The 24,547-nt window shown below is 43.1% G+C and overlaps 1 protein-coding gene and 1 long non-coding RNA gene across 8 annotated transcripts in view; one reads left to right on the plus strand and one right to left on the minus strand.

Moving 5' to 3' along the window:
• The window catches only part of LOC142761687 (monocarboxylate transporter 12-B-like), a 145,259-nt gene extending 123,169 nt beyond the window's left edge, over positions 1 to 22,090 (plus strand). For all 7 annotated transcript variants that reach the window (XM_075884321.1, XM_075884323.1, XM_075884318.1 and 4 more), the window contains 5 exons: positions 4,367 to 4,479; positions 6,839 to 6,985; positions 16,621 to 16,764; positions 18,746 to 19,534; positions 21,471 to 22,090. In XM_075884321.1, coding sequence (XP_075740436.1) covers positions 4,367 to 4,479; positions 6,839 to 6,985; positions 16,621 to 16,764; positions 18,746 to 19,534; positions 21,471 to 21,652 — 1,375 coding nt within the window. In that variant the 3' untranslated portion in view covers positions 21,653 to 22,090. The remainder of the gene's footprint in view (positions 1 to 4,366; positions 4,480 to 6,838; positions 6,986 to 16,620; positions 16,765 to 18,745; positions 19,535 to 21,470) is intronic.
• LOC142786692 (uncharacterized) lies at positions 2,001 to 21,562 on the minus strand. The gene is made up of 2 exons (XR_012889117.1): positions 21,451 to 21,562; positions 2,001 to 3,338 (listed from the first exon to the last, which is right to left on the minus strand). It is a non-coding gene; the product is annotated as an uncharacterized LOC142786692 (long non-coding RNA).
• Positions 22,091 to 24,547: the final 2,457 nt, after the last annotated feature.

The raw sequence follows: 24,547 nt of genomic DNA on the forward strand, positions 1-24,547 counted from the left end.
TAAGAAATGAGACGAACCTAGAGCAGGGGTTTATACCTACAGCTCAAGGTGCTAGGCTAGAAGGGGACGAAGCTATTGAATATTTAAGAACAAGGGCGACAGAAAAGTTTCAACAAAGAAGTGCTTTACGCACCAAAATAGACAACGATAAATCAAGTGGCGCAATGGTTCCATTTTCACTACGATACTGGAAAAGGGCTGAGATGAGGGTTTCTTGTAGTACATCAACAGGCCCAGATGGCATTCTAATTATGCTGATAAAGACATTAGGTACGAAGTTTATGCAGGCTTTGAGAGAGGCAGTTAGCAAGATAATAATTGATGGTGAAGTCCCAGTTGGATGGAAACTTAGCAGGATGAGCATGATCTCTAAATGATAGAGGGACAATGCTGACATAAACAACTACCGTCCAATAACAGTGACATCAATGGTCTACAGGCTGGCGATGCAGGTTATGAAGGAAAGACCGCAGGCATGGATATAGGATAAGGGGGTGCTTGGGGAAATTCAGACTGAGTTTAGGAAACACAGCAGGTTGGAAGACAATGTGTTCTCACTAACGCAGTGCATCGAAATAGCAGGAAAGGAACACAGGCCCCTGTGGCTAGCATTTTTGGATATCAAGGGAGCGTACGATAGCGTGGTTCAAGAGGAATTGTAGGGAATACTGGACACACTAGGTGTGGAAGATGGAGTCACTAATCTTTTGAAAGATATCTATCAAGGTAACAAGGCAGTTATAAAGTGGGAAAAACAGGTATCCAAGCCGACAGAAGCAAAACGGGGGCTTATTGAGGGGTGTCCTCTGTCATCCTTGTTATTCATGATGTACTTACAAACAATGGCAGCATATCCACGGAGCGAATGATGGAGAGTGGGGCGAAGCATTCGTCCATCCATGCATCCGTCTGTGTGACCATCCATGCGTCGGTTTGTGCGCCCGTCCCAGCATTCGTTCATGCATCCGCCCCTGCGTCCGTTCATGCGTCCATCCATGCATCTGTCTGTGTGTCCGTTCGTCCATCTATTCAACACTGCAAGTCCCACCATCTCGCATCTTCTTATCATATATTCCCCTTATAGAAGCACCAGCATTCAGTGGAAATTCCAAGGACTAAACGAGAGGTGGCACACGCACACTTTCTTACGGCTTGGGCTTCGGGTCTACTCCCACCTTCAACCACCTTGAGTTCATGGTATATACTAGTTCACTGTATTCATGGCACTGCGGCCCAATGCTCCCTTTCTAAACCTTTCTAAAACTAAAGAGGTTACGCCCAGCGAGTATAACGTAGCAACGTTTTCCTGTCAGATAGTGATCACTGTACATGCCAGTGGCTGCTAATGTGAAATGAGAGACAGGAGGATTCAGCTTTTAATTTATTACGGCTTGCGCTTCGTATCTGCTTCCCCCCTTTAACCACCTCGAATTCATTCATGGTATATACTCGTTCATTGTATTCATGGCCCTGCGGCTCAACGCTCGCTAAACCTTTCTATAACTAAGGAGGTTACACCCAGCGAGTGTAATGTAGCAACCCTTTCTTGTCCGATAGTGCTCAATGTACATGCCAATGGCTGCTAACGAGGATCGCAGCGTGCGCGTTGACTAAAAGCCGAATGCTCCTGTCTCTCATTCCCCATTAGCAGCCATTGGCATGTGCATTGAGCACTATTTTTTATTGTTAAACAACGAACAGAAGAAATCTCTCACCGGCACCACCTTGGAGGTCAAATGTTATACCTATGTCGGGTATGTGCCACTGATGGTTACGTACTACGAGGGATGCCCAAACACGCCATAAGGAGCTTCGCCCGTAATATTAGAGGCCAAATTAGAGGAAAGTGGACTGGGCTTCACCCTCTCTTTTGTCAAACAGCATTGATGTACGCAGATGATATAGTGCTAATGGCCGACAACAAGGAAAATTTGCAGATATTGATGGACATCTGCGGTAATGAGGGAGATAGGTTAGATTTCAGATTCAGTAAGCAAAAATCAGCAGTCATGATTTTTATTAATAATAAAGGTAGTGAGCTTACAATACAGGAGGTCATGCCAGAGATAACATATCTATACAAATATCTGGGCGTATGGATAATTAATTGGGCCGAGAACCTAAAGGTACACGAAATATACAAGACGACTAAAGGTAATAGGAATGCAGTGGTTATTAAAAACAAGGCACTGTGGAATTACAATAGGTGTGAGGTTGTGATAGGAATATGGAAACGGGTCATGTTTACTGGTCTGACGTTCAACAATGGGGTCTTCTGCATGAGATCAGTAGTTCAAGCAAGATTATAAATTAGGCAACATGAAATAGGTAGGCTTGCCTTAAGAGCTCACGGGAATACACCACACCAGGGAGTACAAGATTATATGGTATGGACATCATTTGAGGGCAGGGATGCTAACAGCAAGATAAAACTTGAGAAGCGATAGAAAGAGTTGGGGAGGAGCGTTGGTCTAGGAAGGTATTCAGCTACTTGTGCATGAAGAATGTCGATACAAAATGGAGGAAGCGAACCAGAAAATTTACTGGTAAATACTTAGAAATGAGCAGGGGGCCAAACCAAAAAGAGTTGTCGGTCGAGAAGAAGGTGAAGGAAGCTGAGACTGATATGTAGAGTATCGGCATGATTAAAAAGTCCGCACTAGAGATCTATGAAACTTTTAAGCAAGAAATTGCCAAGGAAAGAATCTATGATAATATTCAGGGTAGTTCTCTACTGTTTGAGGCCAAGACGGGTGTATTGCGAACCAAGACATATCGTGCCGAATACAAAAGGGTAGACACGCTATGCAGTGCGTGCGGAGAGGAAGAGGAAACTGCCGAACACTTGATTATGATCTGTAAAGGGCTTCACCCTATAGTTCAGCAGTATGGCGCATAGTTTTTCAAAGCATTTGAGTTTAGGAACAGAGAGGGCAAAATAGACTTTTAGCGGGTAGAATTAACTAGAAGGAGGTTATCTGATTGGTGACTAAAGTCAAGGCACGAGTGAAAATTAAACCCTTCACTGCAAAGTGCGAGTCCTCAACCTCACTATTTAAAGAGAAAAAATAAATCAAGTTTTTGGTTTACTAAGTATTGCGGCTTGGTGGCGTTAGCCACCACCCGATCTGAAGGGCACAGTTTTATCAATCCATCCATCCATCCTCGTCGATTGGCTGCTGCGCGGGCTCCGCGGTGCTACGCCGGCACACCCGTTATCTCTTATTCCGTTGGATTGTCCTCGTACGTGTCGGATCATGCTTTATGGGTCCAGAGGCTGTCGCCAAGCCATCGCGGCGCCAGGTGGATCTAGAGACGGTGCGCGCCAAGGACAAAACCTGCGCAACGAGATGCAGATCCCCATAAGGTGTGCGCGAAAGAAGCCGCTGCGAAACAGCCTCAACAAGAAGCTGACCGCAGACTGCAAGAACAAGAAGTGGCGGCGGAGCATGCGAGCGCCGGGTGGATCCGGATTGTGCTCCTCGGAGGAGTCACGGTATCACCAAAAAAACCCCTGGAGTTTAGCCCACCTCACCATCATGCACTCCGTGTAGACGCTGGAATTTTCGGGTGGTGTGACGACGTACGCGAAGGGATAGTGACATTATCTATGTCATGTTCAGCGAGTCGTATTCTTCAAACCATTTTACTCTCCCGTAGTAGTTTTGATTTACCCCAAGTTAAGGGGTTGATTATGGGAGCACTGAGAAGTAGGCGACTAGATAGATAGATAGATAGATAGATAGATAGATAGATAGATAGATAGATAGATAGATAGATAGATAGATAGATAGATAGATAGATAGATAGATGGATAGATAAATAGATAGATAGATAGATAGATAGATAGATAGATAGATAGATAGATAGATAGATAGATAGATAGATAGATAGATAGATAGATCGATAGATAGATAGATAGATAGATAGATAGATAGATAGATAGATAGATAGATAGATAGATAGATAGATGCTCAAACTGTCTAGAGTAACAAAAGTATTTTCACGCATTTAAAACAGATGCAGTCCCTGTTACAGTAATGATCTGTATGTAACACATAGAGATCGAACTGCCTTTTTTTATTCTATAATATGTAGTCCTACTGACAGTTTTGTGGCTCTTGTAATTATGCCACTGCTCTAAGTCGCAAAAGAGCCATCGACAGTTATGGCATTCTTCCGGAAAGAGGTAAGATCTGACCAGGGGCATCACTAGCTAAGCGCAAATAGGGAGAGCGACTAGAGAAAGGGTGACCTTTTTTTTCATTACTCGCAAGCCAGTCTCAATTTTTGGTACATATAGTAGTAGTGTGAAATGTTGTTGCAAAATTTACATACTTTTACCCTTTCTTTCAATTGATGACAGCGTTCCACCTGCGGCGACAACCATGCCTGGGCGTAGGACGTGGTATGCCTGGAACTGCTGCCCTCGACTTCAAAAGCAAGGTCCCGACAGCGTTCATAGTTGGCTTGTGGCCGGTAAGTTTTATGCTTTGTATTACAGCGCAGCCAATTTATGGGAACTTTATGCAACGAAAATGAAGCACTTTGTTCATTTATTGCACCAGTAACGAGCGAAAAAAAGCACATGCAGTGAGATAAGGGTGGCAAATATTGTAAGGAGGCGAGAGGGGGGGGGGCTGAATTTAAGCTTTACTATGGTACCACACCAAAGGCCTGACAAGCAAGTCTGACGAAACAAGAGCGGCGAATAAACACATGCCGACAACAGCAGAAGGAATTCCTAAGCCAAAGAATTCGGAACACCAATTTAAGCTTCCTGTTCTCAGAATCAAATGCTCTATCAGTATTTAGGCTTAAACTTAACTCTATATTCAGAAAAAATGCCTTATTAGTTTTATAAACAAATAAAAATTCTAAGGTGCGCTATTTACTTGCCGTGGTGGTCTAGTAAGTATGCCAATCGGCTGCTTCGCTGGTTCCATTATTAAGTACGGGCCGCGTCAGCCGCATTTTAGATGGAGACTGAAATGCTTAAAATCCGAGGGCCTACTACACTTAGGTGCACATTAAAGCACCACAGCGGATCGCAATTTGCGGAGTTCTCCACTACAGTGGCGTTTATAATCATATTTTGGTGGCGTATAATATTTTGGTGGTATGTGCGACCGGTGGGTACGGGCTACCACATCCATACATCAAAAGGACGGACAGACCAACGCACTAAGGAGCTTCGCCCCTTGAACAGGAGCCTATTTCTGTTCCCACTCGAGACGTAGGATGCCGGTAAACAAAAGGATTGAACGCTACTGCGTGGCAGGAGTCATGGATGGGCCACTTCACGTGCCACTCTTTGCAGGATAAAATTAACATGTACGACGATTGGGTTGTGGCGCACTGCTCAAGCACAATGTAGCAACTGAGGCAATTGTTTTTTAGCACTCATTCTATGTATACCTGCTAGTTGTTCTTGAGAGTCCTTCTTTGTGTTCGATCAGCAAGCCAGAAGTGTGCTGTGACCATTCACGCTCGTCCAGTGTATGTGTGTCTTTTTGTGCGTCCTTAGCGCTAGAGCAGCGCGCTGCCGGTATTGAGCGCCTAGCAGTTATTCGGGTGACATTCTAGTTTTCTGCTATCACATTGACTGCTTCGCCATTTCGGCGAAACTAACTTTTTTTATCATCTGGTATAGTGTGTTTTATCTGGCTTGTTTTTGCGTCCACGTGTGAGCGACCTGTGGACTGAGACTGCCAGCACTCTAAAGGGGCTTTGACTGGAGGAGAACGTGTACGTGCACCTAAACGGCGTGCGGACATTCGCGTTGTTATATTTATACACGATAAGCCATGCAAACAACCTCAACTACCTGGCATGAGGAGCTGGGGAGATTACTTGACATTCTTTTGCTTTGCGGTTCTGGATAAGAGTGACATTTTCAGCATGTCGAGCCGCTGTTAAGATAATGCGTTATAAAATGCTGTACCAGTGTTTTTAATGTCTGGGCTCATTTTTTTCTTCGTGCATGAGGTTCTTGGTACAACAAAATTATGAACGAATGCGTACCCCCCCCCCCCCCCGCCTTTCTAAAAAATAGCAACACATGCACATTGTTATGACAGCACTGAGAAATGCAAGCAAGAAAAGAGTAAAAAGACATTCAAAAATACTAAAAAACTATCAAAAAGCTTCATTGTTATGTACACGACAATGTACGGATAGTCCTGTCCTTCGCGCTTTTTTGTGTGGTAACAAATTCTTTACCGTGTAATCTTTATCTGCGCGACAATGACATAACAACATTTACTACATTTATTTGACATAACCTGAGGACGAAATGTTTCCAGCTTGAAATTGTCGAGGCAACAGGTGTGGACAGGTTTGGCGTTTTGTAATTCAAGCCAAGAGTACATCAATGGCCACTATGTCCTGCGAGGACAGGATTCTAGATAGCGTCAAAGTGGTGATAACGATTTCTTTGGTTGGAATAGTACGTATACCTTGCTCATATCTGAAAAGCACAACAGCTGAAAAATTTCTCTTTTCAAATGAAATCCTAAGAAGAGACATCAGTCCTTCAATGGGACTATCATTGCATTTGTATTGAGCAAGGAGTCACAGCTGAAAGCTAATCTGTATCATGCTCACCGTTGTTCTCTATTTGATGAAGTGCATTTTTTCGTAGTGTATGAGCCTTTTGGGCTGTTAGCACTGTTAGACATATTCTCTTGCGTTTATAAAGCATGAATAGCAGAGTGGCTTCGGTAAGAAAAACATAAAATTTTCTCGTCAATGCTCCTTGATAAGTTCCCACTGATAGGTATTAAAATTATTCATGCCCTCAACAGGCTCTCAAATGTAAGTTTTGTCCTGAATGCAGTTGCGTGCGCAATGTCATCGTTCTTTGCACTGGCTGGCTGGCGTTCCCTTGGGTTCCTCTTCGTCGCTATACAAGAGACCTTCCAGGTCAACAGGACAGAAGGCTCGTGGCCGATAGTTGTACTTGGCGCACTAGGTTACATGACAGGTGAGAACAGCCTACAGTACCACAATATTTGTTGGACTGTCGAAACAACTTGAATGGATGTTAGGCAGCCATCACTGCAAGTCCTGATGAATTAGCTACTTAGTATTTCTATAATACACCATGTTGGTTGCTGTGTGTTGTTGCAGCGCATTTGTGCGCGTCAACTTGTGTGATGTCTACGTAAATATCGCAAACTATACAAATACAGTGATGATCGAGCGAATTGATGACTATGAGCAATTTTAAAAGCAGCAAAGAACTAGATATAAGGAAGTTTTTTAAAACAAAAATTTTGGTGCGCGATAACGGTAGATTTACACGTTTGCTTTCTCTACCACCATGCACCACCCTTGCCCCACCACGGGTGGCGAACCTACCAATGGTGAAATGTGAAGCTGAGGCACAGTACTTTTATTTATTTATTTATTTATTTATTTATTTACACAATACTGCAGACCAATTTAATGGTCCAAGCAGTACGGACAGAAAAAAAGAATGTTCATGCACATACAATGCAATGCAAAAAAACAATGAAGCAACAAAACACAGAATTCACTTAGAACTACAAAATAAACAAGCCACGGTGAAACCGACTTTTCGCACAAACATAGCAGGGTTTCCAATCCAAATAAAACTAGAAAATCACGCACAACTTCAAGTAACATTGCTAAAAACCCGATCGTCAGTAATTAAAAGTTTCTAAAATGATCGTGTAGGGCTGTCATAAAATTTCCACTAAAAATTCTTTCTGGCAATTTATTCCAGTCATCTACCATGCGTAGAAAGTATGAAAACTTAAAGGTATTTGTTCGGGCAAAGAATGGGGATAAACTGTGGCTATGTGTGTGCCGTGTTTTCCTCGTGGTGGACGGACTAATGAATGGAGTGGGTGATAATCCAGTCTTACACTTAATTAGGGATTCCATAAAAGCTAAGCGGGCAATTTGGCGTCTAATGTGTAGTGGTTGGATTTTATTGAGTGTCATGATACCTGACGGAGAATCACTTCTTTTATATTTATTATAAATAAAACGAACAGCCCTCCTCTGAACCTTCTCCAATTCGTTAATGTTTTTGTTTGTGTACGGGTCCCAAACAACCGCTGCATACTCCAGGTTAGGCCTAATTATGGAATTATACGCTAAAAGCTTAACGTTACTCGGTGTACCTCGAAGTTTATGCCGTAAAAGACCAAGTTTTTTTAGCGCTGAAGAAGTTACCTGCTGAACGTGGTCGTTCCAATCTAATCTGGAGTTCAATACGATACCTAGGTATTTAAACTTACTAACCTCCTCGATTAAGGTGTTTTTAATTTTGTACCGGAAAGTTATGGGGTTTCGTTTCCTGGTTATACGTAAAAGAACTGTTTTTGTAGTGCTAATTTTCATGCCCCATTTGTCGCACCAAGATGATATGTCACATAAAGCCCTATCTAGCCGATGTTGATCAGAAGCAGACTGCACTTCAGTATAAATCATGATATCATCCGCGAGGCTAATTGCAATCATAGGCGCTGAAACACATCAGGTCATTACCAGAACTAGTTCGTTTTCAGCAAGATTTTGCCTACAACTACCCCACAATTGCGTCATTGGTGGCCCTTCTAAGATAACATTCAGTTGCCCGCATGTTTATTTGCATACCCTCTGTGTTGAAACAGTTGTTGAAGTGCTTCGCTGCTGACTAGAGGCCCACCGCTTCTATACCGGTTGTGGCGATCGTATTTTGATGTGAGTTATGAGTTCCAAGTCCGTTTTGTATGAGTTGGCAATATTACTAAACCAAACGTCATCAAAATTTTCGGACCTCTCCACTGCAGCGTGCCTCATAATTACATTGTGGTTCTGGTGCGCAAACACCCTTACAATATTATTTATTAGTATTTGCAGATTATCGTTACACAGCAAAATATGCGGGTGGTCGGAGACGGGTGTCGTTATGACATCTGGTGAAACAGCGGTCAGATATTTGTCTAGATATCAGATAAGTAGCTGTGCATATGAGCATCATAGCCATCTACACGCAATAAACTACCGTTCTTTAGTATTGTGGGCATCCATAAGGCACATCTACTTTAATCACGCATGTTCATCATAATGAGTGGTCATCGTCTTCATCTATTCTGGAAAGTTGGCTTGCCTTGGTTCTACGAAGTAACTTGCGAAGGATATGAACCGCGATGTGAACCGCGAGGGAATAAACCGGTTCTTCCGTTCACGTCCGCTCATTCGAAATTGGTAAAGCGTGCGGTGATAAAATCCTGTTTTCAGAATTCACTGATGAAGTCGTGCCACCACAAGCTTTATGAGAGCTTGTGGGCTCAAGCAAAACGTTTATTGAACTCTGGCTACCCCTTGCACTTGTTGACCGCTGCAGCCGAATGTATAAGCAGGAAAGGAAGGGCAAACGGCAAAGACCAGGCAACCGCCACTAAGGCAGGCAAGTTTGCTGTAGTGCCTTACATGCATGCCATTTCGCATAACTTGCGAAGGATAGCAAGGAAGGCGGGTGCGGATGTAGTGTTTTTTGCTCCCGAAAAGTTGCAAGGAATGTGCAAAAAGGTCAATGCAGGAAGTAGCGGGAAACAGGATTGTAAGATTAAGCACCGGGAGAAATTTGTGAATTGTCCTTGTGGTGCTGTCTATAGCACTTCTTTGACTTGCAGTTGTGAATACACAGGGCAGTCTGGAAGGTGTGTGAATGAAAGACTAAAGGAGCACAAGTACAATGTAGAAAGAGCTGTATGTGGTCATTTGGCCCTTCACTGTCAGAGGTGCCGTTCCGTCCCTATGTTCCAAAACAACCGTATACTATTTAGAGCCCGTGACAGAACCACACGTGAAATTATAGAAGCTTTTGAAATAGACAAAATGAAAGAAAAATGTGTGAGTGTGGCTTCCATAGCATTATCATCTAAAGAAAAGAAGTATCTGGAATCTTCACTTTGACGGGCTAGTGTAGATTGTCGCTATCGGTGATTACACGTGCATAGGCTGTGCTGTATTCTTGACGTGACATTATCCAGGTTTTATCGGTCTATTGTTGTATAAACAGCGTGTGTGATCGCAAATAAAACATTAGTTGCAAGTTAGCGCTGTGTGTGTGTGCATCTCTCCTTTGTGTGTGTCCTTGTCGTGGTGCGCTATACCAGTGAAAATGATGAATCTTAACCGACTAGCCCGACAACGTGCCTTAGCAAAGTGTCATTTCGACAGAACTACGCCTACGCTCCTGCATATGGACGCTAGTGGTCAAGGCATAGGTGGAATTATCCTATAGCGAGACAAATCTTCACGTGAGAAGGTCATTGCATACGCTAGCCGTGCACTGACTCCCGTCGAAAAGAATTGTACCATCGCCGAACAGGAGTGCCTAGTGGTCGTATGGTCAATACAAAATTTTGACCTTATCTCCACGGCCGGCACTTTACTCTGGTTGCAGACCACCACGCCATGTGCTGGCTCTCGACACTCAAGAACTTGCCCGGCAACCTTGGTCGCGGGATCTTTCGCTTACAACAATATGACTTCAGTATTACATACAAGTCGGGGAAAGAACATGAAGACGCGGACGCGCTTATACGTTGCCCGATCCCTTCAGGATCACTTAGCAAACTCATCACTGTTGCACTCGAAGAGATTTCGGCTGTCCCTTCTTCACACGTTCCGTCCTTAGCTGCACTGGACCCAACTTCTCCTAACGAGTGTGGCATGTTGTTATCCAACAAACGTGCGGTCCTTTACTGTCGCCGCATCATGGACCGTCTTGGCGGAACTTGTCGGCCCCCTAACGCGCGTCTCCACCGACAGCTGACGCAATTCAAGCTCTACAACCGTGCCCTGTACCGTCACATCTGCCACCCTGATGGTGAATGCTTGGTGCCCGTTCTACCTCGCTCCCTTCGGGCTCAAGTCTTTAAGACATATCACGACGACATGTCTGCTGTACACATGGGCTTCCAGAAAACGTACGATTGTATAAGATTTCACAACTACTGGCCGAATTTGTCCACCAGTGTCACAACTACGCTGCCTCATGCACCCTTCGTCAGCATCTCAACATCCCTACAACTCGAAGTGGTCAGTTACAACCACTTCTATGCACCTTGCAACCATTTTAGGAACTAGGACAGGAACTAGGACACCATTTTTTCATTCGTCACTTTTGCCTATAATACCTCTCTGCAACGCGCAACTGGTTACACTCTGTTCTACCTCGTCCACGGCCGCTTCCCCTCTTCTTTCCTCAATGTTTGGTTCTTCTCTGAACCTGTTTAACCATGTTCATCCTCAAGTGAAGAAAACGTGGCTCGTTTACTGCATTGCCGTCAACTGGCCCGCGTCAACACTGTAGCCAAAAAACAGAATCGCAAGCTCGATTATGATGCCTCTCATCGGGCCCTGTCCTTCAACCCTGGCAATGAATCTCTCCTTTTTACACCCATTCGCACTCTTGGCCTGTGCGACAAGTTTCAGCAATGCTTCATTGGCCCCTGCACAGTCTAGGAGGAAACGTCTCCTGCCAATTATCGCGTGGCATCTGTTATTCTTCCAATAAATCACCGCTGCCCGACAGCAGAAATAGTCTACGTATCCCACAGGAAGCCTTCACACGGCGTTCCTCTTCGCTTTAAACTGCGGCTAAGAACTGCGGTCAGGATGACCGCTTTCACGGGGGGGGGGGGGAGGTGGGGTAAGTGTGGGCATTCATTAGGCACATCTACTTTGTTCACACATGTTCATCATCAAGAATGGTCATTGTCTTCATCCGTTGTGGGAACTTGCCTGGGTTCTGTGCCTCGGGTGTGGTCGCTTCATCGTGTCTTTTGGGCCTAATAAAGGTTAGCTTCACCGTTGCATCACAGTATACCCACCGCGAACCGCTGTTCATGCAAAAAGGCTTGCGTTTACTGGGATATTGGGTCCCAATTGCGTATGCAAACATGGCCACGCTGCTGAAAGAACTTTTTATTCACCTCGATTCTATCAAGTGGCTGTTGTGTGTTTTTTAGCTTGTCAGCATAGAAAGGATGCTTCATTTACCTTAGAATCGAGGCCGTAAGCTTAAACAGTGAAGTATTTGGTCTGATCTGGGGCTGTGTTTGAGGAATGTACAAGTAAAGCTGTAGGTTTAGCGAGTGACGATGACTGCTTCTGCAACCTTGGAGGACATAGATTGCGTGCTTGTTAGTATTTTTTTGTCCTTCATACCTGGCGCCACATGATGTGGAGCAGCTATACTGTCTGGTATTATGCTACGCCTTTTCGTTACCGGAATACAGGACAGAATAAACTACTACATTTCTGTGAGAGGCGTCCCGGAAAACACTCCAAGACCTGTTGTTGTCCTAAGAACGGCCTACTAAGTACGAATAGACGACCCAAGGTCATCCATTCAAGGCTTTTAAATGCATAATATACCTTATGAAAATGCGGTTTTGCAATGTGATTTTTGTGATAATTGAATGTGAAAATTCAGACTTAGAACGAAAGTGTACATTTATTGCTCTAAGCTTGAGCTTTGTTACTGAATGCTTAATGTCCTTCCAGATCAAAATATAAAGGCGGAGTTACACTCAAAGATAATTTTATTATTATCAGTTTCAAACAACAAATTTATAGAGCTTGGTAAATAAAGATTGTTGTGATTGAACTTTTTCATTGGAGGTCTCTGGAGATCAGCAGCAAAAGGTAACATAACAGCTCAGTAGACATTTATTCCTTTAACTTGTCATGCAGCGCTGAACAGTAGCCGCTGCATTGTACCGAACTGCTGGCCTTGCTGCTACACCATCGCCATGTGCGTTTCAAAGATTCTAACACGTTGCCTAAATTCTGTAACATATGACAATAAATGTGCAAGTGTTGATTCACAAGAACCCTTCCGTGCTTGTCAACAATCGTACATGTCACCGTCATTACAACAGATGCAGCTTTTGCAAGTGTCTGCAAAGCCCATTGAGTTTTTTAAAAAAACTGCCTCTACAGAACAACAGAGCTTGATTGGGCAGAACGTGTGCTCACACACATAATTACCTTCGCAATCAGAATGCTCTGCACTATGAGAACGGTCGTTACAGCAACGAGGCTGCACATATTTACGTTCGAAACTGGATACGATGGCGTCGCAAATGACGTGTCACAAGCGAGTTCAGAAAAACTTCGGTGAGCTTCCAACTGTGGGGAAACACGTCAAAGATCATGCCACACAATACACACTATGACATCGTAGTGCGACCTTGTCTTGTGTCATTGTCTGATGTTCAGAGTATTGTGTGATTGTGATCGTAGTTCTGACATTCTATACGCGATTTCGCCATCATTGACCGACCAGTCAGTGACCTTCTCAAAATGAGCGTGCCCTTCTCGTGGGTCCAAGACCAAGTAGCTGCGTTTGTCACGCTCATCGACGTGCTCACTTCACCACCAATACTGGCCCACATTCACCCGTCCGCGACGACTGAAGTTCGCACAGACGCTAGTGCTCACAGTATCGGTACCGCCCTGTCTCAACACCAGGCGGACCAGCCGCCTTACTTCCACATCTGAGGGAAGCTATTCGATCATGGAGCGTGAGTGTATTGCGTTAGACTGGGCTGTAGATAAATTTCGCCCCTACTTGTATGACTATGAGTTATTAGTTATTGCTGACCACCACACTCTGTGTTGGTTGTCGTCACTCAAGGACCCAACCGGTCGCCTAGGTCGCTGAGCTCTACATCTCGTGAAGTTTACCTTCGACGGGATTTATAAGTCTGGCAGCTTGCACCAAGATGCCGATTGTCTCTCACGTTATCCGAGTGGACCCTGCTAGCCACGATGTCCATAAGAGCCATAAGAGCGCTTCTTATGTGCTTGCCGTATCAGATTTGTGCGACATCGGCACAGATCAGTTTCGGCATACAACTCTAAAGCGGTCGTCGAGCAGGTATCTTCAGGACATTCTGACCCTTCGCTCTATCGATATGTCCTTCGCAATGGCATTGAGTATAGCCGCATTATGAAGCCTTATGGCGTGGAATTTTCGTTAGTTATTCCCCGACACCTGCGTGTTACCATTCTTCAACATCCGCATGATGCTTCGATGGTGGGACACGTGGGTCTTTCACGCACCTATCATGGCGTACGGCAACGGTTCTTTTGGCCTTTCCTGTATGAATTTGTGCACCATTATGTCGCTGCTTGCAAGCACTGCCAGCGTCTCAAAAGTCCTGATCTCCATTTTGCTGGCCTGCTCCAACCTATCGACATTACCCCGGAACCATTCTTTCGCGTCGGTCTTGACTTGCTCGGACCTTTCTCTACATCCGTGTCGGGCAAGAAATGGATCTGTCGCAACTGACTATGTGAAAAGATACGCTATAACTTATAACTTGTGCCTTGCCAAGTAGCTGAGCTACCAAAGTCGCAGACTTTCTAGTGAACGACGTCATTCTGTGGCATGGGGCTGCGCAACAGCTTCTGACGGATCATGGCCGCTACTTCCCCAAAAAGATTATCGACGATATCCTCTGTAGCTGCTCTACCAAACAACACCTTACTGCTGCCTACTACCCCCACACCAATGGTCTCACGTAGCGCCTCAACCGAACTGCTACAGACATTTTGTCCATGTATGTCTCTGCTGACCACCATGACTGGGACGCAACGCTCCCCTACGTTACGTTTTGTCAAGGCATAACCACCCCTGGCTATTCTTCGTTTTTTCTTCTGTACGGCCGCAACCCTGCGTTGCCATTCGACACACTTCTTCCTTCTGATACTATCCAACCAACGATGTATGCTCACGACATTGCTTCTCGAGCCCGCATCGCCCACCAAATCACGCACATTAGGCTCAGTGCTTCTCAGGCCTCAAAAAACATCTGCTAGGATGACTAGGACAAGAACATTAACTACCCTCTTGCTCTCTTGTCCTACTTTGGACGCCGTACCGACGTGAAAGCTTGCGCAAGAAGCTCCTCCTACAATAGACAGGGCCCTACAAAGTTATCCGCAAAGTCACCGACGTTGACTACATCACCACTCCCGTTAAAACCCACTCATTTTCTGCCACACCACCTACTGATGTTGTTCATTTGTCGTGCCTAAAACGCTTGCTACTGTACTGCCAGTCCTGATTTATTTAGGGGCGCCTTGACGGCGCTTCGTCCACCAGGGGTCATGTTACGAGGTGGTGATTATAGCTCGGCCACCGTACAGGGATCGGCAAAGAAGAAACGAACTCGGCGCGCAAGATACTGGCAGCCCTAAATGTCACACCTACGCCTAAATATTGCAAATATACTCGTTTCTATCTTTCGTGTATTTGTCATCCCTGTGATATTGTGTTGGTTCAGAAAACATGGGGCAACTGGACAGTGCTGATAACGTTTACACCCACTTTTGCGTGTTGTAATATTTTCAGGCATGGCGTAATACACGAAACATTTCATAGACTTGCTGTTTTTTTCAAACGAGCGCCCAGTGGTAACTCCAGTGTTTGTGTCAGCAACCTCAGATTTGAAATTGTTCCTGGTAATTTCAGAATTGTAGCATACCAGATTATGATGCAGTTGCAGTAGAAGTTAGTACCGGGGTAAAGGCAAAAGCCAACGCTATATACGGCTGTATTTCGATGTAGAGAACATGCTAGAAGTTAATGTATTTTGATTTCAGTGCATGTTAAGGAACGCCTGAATAGTTTTCAGTTTTCACATATCTATATACACGCACACGTAAAAATGGGCTCACGGACAAACATGTAGTGTCGTTGAACTATCCGTTCCCCATCCTATATTGTGAAATTGCTAACAATAGTACTGGAGGTCTTGGTGATTAAGGCTACTATGAGTCCTCTCTTGCACGGCTTTCATTGCCCGAATTCCTTTGAAACGTTAAGGATCTTAAAACAATATTGCCATGCTAGGCAAACATAAATACATAAACAGTATAAGCCTGAAACAACAGTCAAAAGCCTTTATAAACCTTCCTCATTGCCTTGGCCGGTTAGCCATTATTATATACCAGTGTACAAAATGTACTCTTCAGTTAGTAAAAAAAATATTACACTCTCTTCTCGGAAACTACAGTGCCCTGCAAATATCCCTTTATGAAAAGGGTCTTTGCAGCTTCCGTCAGTGACCTGCCACAACAAAAGCGCTCATCTATGCCTCTTTGTTAAAACATACAGCTGTCTCACCTTGCATAGCGACATTTTTCTACCTACATTATGCATCGGAACTTCTTTAGATTATTCTCAAAGGTGTGAATCATAAAATGAATAAAACATACACGCAAAAAGTCATTTGTTTCCCACAAATTACAGAACTGAAATAATCTTTGAGAAACAGTCATGCTCATGGCTCGTAACCCTATTTTAATTGCGTGCAAATATAAAGTAAGAACACTGAGCAACCAATCAATGACGATGTACTTTTGGCAAACTAATTCGTAAATATAACTTGGACTTTGTTATTGTGTTAGCTGACGAATAAATTGCTGAATAAAAGCTTGCATTGCAAGTTTTTTCGAAGTCCCAGTTCCGATTCAAACTCCTATTCCCCTATTGAACCAAATAACCATGGCAATAAAGTCCCCACCGACTGCGTTGAGTAATGCCGTCAAAGTGTTTAAATATACTTTTTTTTGTCACAGGCTTCATCACGGGACCTCTAGCTCAGAGATTCGGCGGTCGTCCGGTGATAAGTTTGGGAGCTGCGATATCAAGCATCGGCCTAATGTCGAGTTTTTTTGCCACAACCATTGGTTTCCTGACATTTTCATTGGGTGTTCTGCATGGTAAGGCACATTTCCTAAGCACTTGGTGGGACATGAAATTATTTTGCGCCTACGAAAAGCCAAGTTGTTCAAAGCCAGCGCAGCAATAGACTACCGAATTTTTAGCTTAACGCACTGTGTAGGCATTTTCTATTTTGTATTCAAACTTAGGAAACCACTTTTATGTTAACCTGAATGCGAAGTACCTGTTATGAATGTTAACTGATATTTTGTCTTATTTGTAGGGCACGGTCAGATACATAATGTATATCATAGCCATTCTACAAACCTCTTATACTTGATAGCGTCCGCAGCTGCACCATGTACACTTTGAAATAGGGCAGGGGAAGTGAAAGCTGTAGTTTAGAAGTTTTAAAACCGCACACCTTCTGCGACTTGCAAGGGCTCGTAAGAGTGATACTTCTGAAACTCCTCTATAACCACTTTTTTTGTAAACACATTTTAAGAACAAGACCATCTTAACAAACAAAATGGGATAAATACGTATAGCACTAAAATATCCACAAAATAAACTTAGGTAATTTTTGTGGACTATACAGTTGTACACGATTTCAAGCACACATGAACAAAATTTATTACACACGAGACTCACTACACCAAGCCATCCTTGTAACACTAACCTAACTAAGCAGCTGTTAGGAAAGCGTTTTTCTTCTCTGAAAACTTTCATGTATTTATGATGACGTGATAATACACTTACGTCGCTTGGAACCAAAGATGTATCCTTGCATAAACTGCTTCTCATATTCTTATGTCTCACATTTGGTTGAGCACATACTCCCTTTCTAAACGCACATGAAGTTTAATACGTGTCTCTAGCCCTACCTGAAGAGGCGTTCGTCAAGTAAAATTCAAAGTAAATGATAATAAAACTTCCATCCTTCTGTAGAGTGCAGCTTCAGACTTCAAAATGGTTGATATTGAAGGGAATTTTTAATGAAATTATCATATTCAGTATGATCTGCCAGTCTATCTCCACTGCAGCACGAAAGGTTCTCAAAATAATTCGCATTTTACGCTCCACTTCACGAGCTCATTTGAATTGAGTCCTGCGTACTTCATTTTCTTACTCCCTTCCTTTTTGCTCTATACCTGTCTTGCCAGAGTGAGTGAGTGAGTGAGAATTTATTAGAAGGCAGAGAGGTTGGCCTGAGCTAGTTCACTCTAGCCTGATACTCTACACAGGGGATAAGGGAAAGGGGAAGGAAAGAGGGATGAAGGGTGATGATGGAGACAAGAAGAGGTGGTGCGTATTTAAAGTACCCACTTAGTATAGTACCCTACAGTCTAGTATCTAGTCCAGTGTTTTTTATAAAGTCTAGAACAGCCTTTGTAGCAATTTTTTACACTGCTACACTGTCTGCCACTTTGACACTGTCTTGCCAGAATTTCCCATCCAATGATGTCCATAACGTCGTTCACACCAGCAGTTATCTTGCGTAGGTTAAAATCGCCCATCCAACTTCTTTTTTTCTCCTAGTTTCAAAACTGATGGCAACTACTCGTGCTAGTTTGAAAATTTACTAAACTTTTTTTGTGTTCACCGATGCTGCTCCTCTGACTTCGCGGTTGTGACTGTCTGGGTGGGCGCCGTCAACCCTGATATGACTGTGCGTGTATTATATCTCTGTTTCCTTGTTGTGTTCCGTATTATATTATCTCGAAAGCAAAAGATGTTTCTCGAAAGCAAAACTGCTTAAGATATTCTCCATTGACCATTTTCCACATTGGCTCACGATGTGGTCGCTTAAACACTATTTACAGTTCAGAGCTACAAAGAAACGCTGATGGTGTTTCTCAATGGTAGATACCATCGCACATTTTCATTGCAGGAGCTGCATCTAGCACACAAAGGTTTCTCGTGGGCGATACCAGGCCTCTTGGCCTTAGCATAGATTTTCGAGCATTCAGAAACATTGTCTTTGTTCATGTAATGTTCCATTTAAAACCATTTCTGTAGCCACTTTATTTACTCTTGCAGCCATCGGAACGGGTATGGTGTTCATTGTAGCCCCCACCATCGTCAGCGAGCACTTCGTCAAGAACTTGGGCCTAGCAATGGGCCTCAACTACGCCGGCGTAACTGCGGCCCTTTTTGTATTTCCTAAGCTGCTCGAATACCTCGTCGCTGGATATGGACTGCGCGGCGCCCTTCTTATCTGTGGTGCCATCACCATGAACGGACTTGCCTTCAGCATATTCACTGGGAGGCCGACTTGGCGTGTGGTTGCTGCCGGGGAGGATCCTGTCTCAACCAAACTGCCTCCGAAAGCACCGGAAGTTGAGAGGAGCCACGAGATATGGCACGCACTGACAGTATTCAGAAGCCCCATGTTTTATCTCATAATGTACAGCTTCAACGCCTACTGCATGTCTTACGATTTGTACATGTCATTATTCGTGGACTTCGCCTCCGATCGAGGGGTAACAGTGGCGACTGCTCTAAGTGTAATGGCTGCTGGAGCAGTGACCGAGGGTGTTGGACGATTCACGCTGCCGATGGCCGTCGATCGAAGTTTGATAACGAACAACGTTGCTCTCATGCTGACATTGGGTGCAGAGGCAGTGGCGTTTCTTATGCTACCTTTTCTGCACAACCACGGCCTCATCTTCGCTGTGGCCATTCTAATAGGCTTCATCATTGGTACTGCTATAGTTCTCTTCCCAGTCACTCTGGACTATTACTTCGGACATGAGAAGATGTCAATCGCTTTTGGGATTGTTGTCGCTTCGGCCGGATTGCAGTCCTTCGTGAGGCCATCATTGATAGGTACGACTTATGTTGTATTACCACAAAGAAATCTCACAGCAGATCCATAGCGTTATTCTACTGATTTGAACATTGGGCAACAAATATTTGTGTCCTAGTGGCTAGTAGAGTGATACCTTGGTTATACAATCACGGCTGCTAATAATTTCAGCGGAACACGAATTTTCCCGCGGTCCTGGCTAAGACCCGGCAGCTTACAATGTAATGGAGTGTGCTTGTGCAAACCAATTTTGCGCCTCATGACGTTTGAGACGAACGTATGCTACCACGCAGATATGACAGGCGCTGCCCGCGCTGGCGCCGAAAACAAAGCAAACACGTGCGGGCACGAAACCTATGTGCAAGCATGAACGCGCGCACCTTCGATTTGCACTTCAATTTGCACAGGACACTCCCAAATTTCGAGAGAACTTGTCCATTGTACATCTTCCGAAAAATAGCCTCGACACCAGGAAAGAAAGTAACCACAGATGCAGCCATTGAGGTTTAAATTTTTCTGCTTTCACCAATCGTGTGCAAATTGCTGAATTGGTCATTTTTGCTTTGAGAAAAAGCTTACTACAATTTCTGAGGGGGCTGGGTGATTCTACGTAACATCTAACTAAGCATAGCTAGTTGACCTAATGAATTTCTTTCAAAATTTTATATGTTGTTGCCTGATCAGTACAAAGAAGAGATCAGCAACTGCATTTGCTAGAAACAGTTTCATAGTAAAGCCATAATTGCGGAGAAATGGATCCAGTGCAACGCTTACCTGCTCTGCTGTTTTTTTTTTTCGAATTTAGAATGAATTAAAAATACCTGCTCTGACGTTTTTTTTTTCAAGTTTGAGGGTTCAGTAAAAAGTAGTAAAGCAACGTACCTCATACTTTTTCAGCAAACCATATGCACACATTCACTTACGATGAAATATACTTTGATTGTCTGCGTAGTGTACATTGTTTTATAAAAATTCTAAAGTTTGATTTCAAAACGTTATTTTGCCTAGTATGCAACCTTTAATTCAAAAAGGGTCTATGACAGAGCAGTGAAAATTCCGTTTTTATTTTCTCAGCATGCTTATCTATAAAACTGCCAAAGCTTATAGTATTAAAATTTTCCAATAAATTTATATATTCGCACTAACCTAAAGAAAAGAGCATGCAAGGGAAACTTCTCACGGTAGTTAATTAAACTATTCTTGATACTTTTTATACGTTCGCCAATTATTCTCCTTCACATCAGCTTTCGCCACCCATAAAAAAGATGTTGCATTATATGGTTTCGCTTGCAGTTATGGCCTGTCAATAAATGCCCTTGCGCAACAATAGGCAACGGTAGATCGGACTTTCTACCCACTAGGTATGAAATGCAGGCCTATACTTCATTTTTAAAAGGAAAGGAACACTTAAATAGCTGTCGACTGCCCAGAGAAGGCAAATGTTGAAATGGTTTGGTAACCATTTCGTTGGTGTCGTTTTATTTGTCATTTTATAACACTTTATAGGTTTTCAAACCACGGGTATCAGCCATTCAGCGGCTACACTGAGCTGGTTCTTTATTTTAGGGGATATTCACGCGCGTTCTAACCACCGTCTTTCACTTTGTGTGCAGTATCTATAGCAAAGCATTTTTTTTCATTTTTGTGGAAGGCCTTTTTGAATTTCTCTGTTTTAAATAGTTATCTTGCGACAAGACGCAGAATTCAGATTTGAATCTATAAAGAAAGTTTTTTTTTTAACTTGTACTATGTCTATTTGCGTTCAAAATCAAATAATTCTGATAACAATTACACTAATGCCGAAGCTGTAGAGGCAACAACTTAGACAATATCCTTATCAACACTGGATTGAGTAAAAAAATAATATTTTTATGTGATTTCTGATGAAATTGCACTGACGTGCTCGTGCTTAAGACGTGTATGCCCACCTACTTACCTTTTTTTTTATTTTTGCAGGCCACTTCAGGGACCGAGGAGGTGCCTATGACTGGCTATTTATTATCTGTGGTGTTGCAAACGTGGTTGCGGCCGCTCTTTGGATGGTGGCTCTGGCGTGGGAGAACAGCAGAAGAAAGAACATTGCACTTGTCGAAATCACGCCTGCATGCGCTATTATTTCTAAAACATTTACAAACTAATGAAAACCATAAGGTACAATAAAATGTAAGCGATGGTGTTATATGTAAAATGCAATGAAAACCACTCTTTTTATTGTTAATGTAACATCAGTGTTTTGTGTAAAAAAAAATCTTGAAGCTCACAATACTTTTTGGTGTTAAGCATATCAGTGCAGGTGAAAATAAAATAAATATATCTTTAAGGTCTCTCGGCAAGCGTAGGATAAAAAATTAATAGAACCAGGGGTAGGCCTACCCGAGATTTGAGTCCTGTTATTATATAAATGAAGTCGTAGAAACACAGCAGCAATAGATTCTACGGAAGTAAAGTACATTTATGCTTCACTGAAGAAATGAACTTTATTCTCGCTAGAATAATTGGGTAGCTACCACAAATTTGTAGTCACGTAAATCAATTCTAAACAAGATCAAATAAAATTTCACTTTCTTTTATTTTGAGCATTGCGTTAACTATGTTGAGAATTATTGCCTTTTAGCCGTGCATGATACACTGGAAAACTCCGCAGTTCATGAATGTGCCTATAATTGAGTCCTGTGACACTTGAAAAGAGAATGATACGCTGCTTTTATGGGCGAAGCTCCTTGATCCATGGGTCACGCATCCTCGATGTATGTGTACGTGTAGGTAGCCACCTCTCGTTTAGTTCTTGAAATGTCCGCTAGACAGAAGTACTTCCTTATGATAATATATGATGAAAAGATGCAGGATGGCAGTAGTTGGAGTCTTCACTAGAAGGTACTACAAAGAGACAGACAAGCGGACATATGGACGGACAAACAGAACGACAGACAGGCAGGCGGATGAACAGATGAATGAACACACAGAAAGATGCATGGACGAACGGACAGACAAACAGACACACAGACAGGGCGATAATGGACTGACAAACAGACAGATGGACTGACAGACAGACTTCCGGACAGACGAATACGCACAATCGACGGTTTACCGATAAAACCCTCCGATTATTCGCCCCACTGAACATCATTCAATCCATAGATATATCGTTTGAAATAAATGTTTGTTTTTTCTGGGGGTACCTTAACAAACAAATTTTGGTCTGGTGTGCATTTTCGTGTTTGTCAAGCAAAAACTTTCAGGTACTAACACGTCCCCAGCGCGCGCCAATATTGTGCATGTTTTGCGTTCAAACGTGTGTGATTGTCGTTTTAAAAGGAAATTCTGCGCATATCTGAAGCACAATGTCAACACGCTAATATTCTGCGGTGTGTTTTCTTATACTAGAAAAGGCATACATAAGTAATGCTAAGAAGTTTATAGCGCTACGATGACAATGCGACGCTATGCAGCAAAAAGATAGTTTCTTACGCGTTGCTAAGACGATACGGGGCTGCTACCTGCTTTAAAATTTACAAAATACGGCATATAATTTGCGTTTCTAAGAATACCGACAGATGGTACTCATGTTTCACGGGTATATAAGACTCTGACGCAGCGCCACCAGAATCCTATTCACTGACTTTCTCACGCAAAACATAAAATAAATGTTCTACTCTATTTTTTCTCTCCAGACGGGAGACTGTCTTCTTTCGACGACATTTGCAGTCGAACATGCAGATACGGGGAAATCTTTATTAGTGGTCTATTGAATGGGGTCTCCCGCCTAAAGAGGTTGCCATGACCACACATTCAGGAGACAAAAGTAACTTGTAGCAGCCAATAAACTGTCCACCTCTCCTGATTCTCATGTATAAGAATGTATGCGTAGGCCAGTTTTAGTTCAACCTCATTACGTGTTCTTAGAGGGCCAGAATAATGAATTCTATATATTAGGCACTGAGCGAAAAAATTAGGCAGATCCCACGTACTTGGCAATCGACGTTATGCGAAGCATGCGAAGAGAAGGTAACCGTGTTGCAATTTTTTTTATTGAGTGATACGCTGAGAATTGACGCTAAATACATGTACAAATGTTGCACGCACAGGCATATGCTGAAGGGTTGCAGATGTCTGTATAAACAGTTGTCTGCACTTTCACAGCGATGTCAACTGGAAAATGCTTATTAGGGACACCAGAAGCTGATATGAAGCGCTGATGCTCGCGAAGATGCTGGCCGTGGACACTGCTACATGAATAAGCTTCAGCGCACGGTACCTAACCACCCTTTATGTTAACCCGGCTTGACGTCAGTATAAAAGGAGTACATATGTAATGTTTGTAAAATTAAGTAGGTAGCACTGCAACCACTATTGGTGTTTCACGAAGATTAGCATCTATCTGAAAAGTATTTCCGAGACCTGGCGAATCTCTGAAGTAGAATGCTTGGATGCCACGCAGAGCGCGTGGGTTCGATTCTTGCTGGTAAACTGTAATTTATTATTGCATTCGTCAGGCGTCTACGCTGCCAATGTCAGGTTTTCCTTAACACTGACATTTATTTTAAGCCTTTGTTGGGTCGATGCTACCGATATAGAATTTCGTTTAACGCTCGCGCGTTTAAGATTCTCTTGTGTGTTCTCGTCGTTCCTGGGCAGATACTAAGTTTTTGTTCTTGTTTACGTATTGTTTATGAGCATACCGACAATGAGGAATTGGCCAAGAATTGAGTGGTTTTAAAAATTATTGTTCAGATTAGAATGATGGAGATATAATAGAAAGATTACCGATGACGTAGGAAAGTGTGGTGATTGATCTACTGCATACAATTATTTAAATAAAGAAACTAATTTATTCTTAATTAGAGCAATAAGTTCTTGAACGTATATAATTTTGTAGACACGTAAGGATTATTAAACATAATAATTAGTTAACCTATCAGTTTCAACAATATAGTCCTGGACGGCCGCGCATGCTGTCGCATCAGAGAACCCAGCAATAGAAGCTCCAAATGACTAAGATACTAAGTGTCGATCACTTGTGGCACATACCCACA

This window comes from Rhipicephalus microplus, unplaced genomic scaffold (assembly GCF_043290135.1).
Source record: "Rhipicephalus microplus isolate Deutch F79 unplaced genomic scaffold, USDA_Rmic scaffold_28, whole genome shotgun sequence".
Classification (NCBI taxonomy): domain Eukaryota; kingdom Metazoa; phylum Arthropoda; class Arachnida; order Ixodida; family Ixodidae; genus Rhipicephalus; species Rhipicephalus microplus.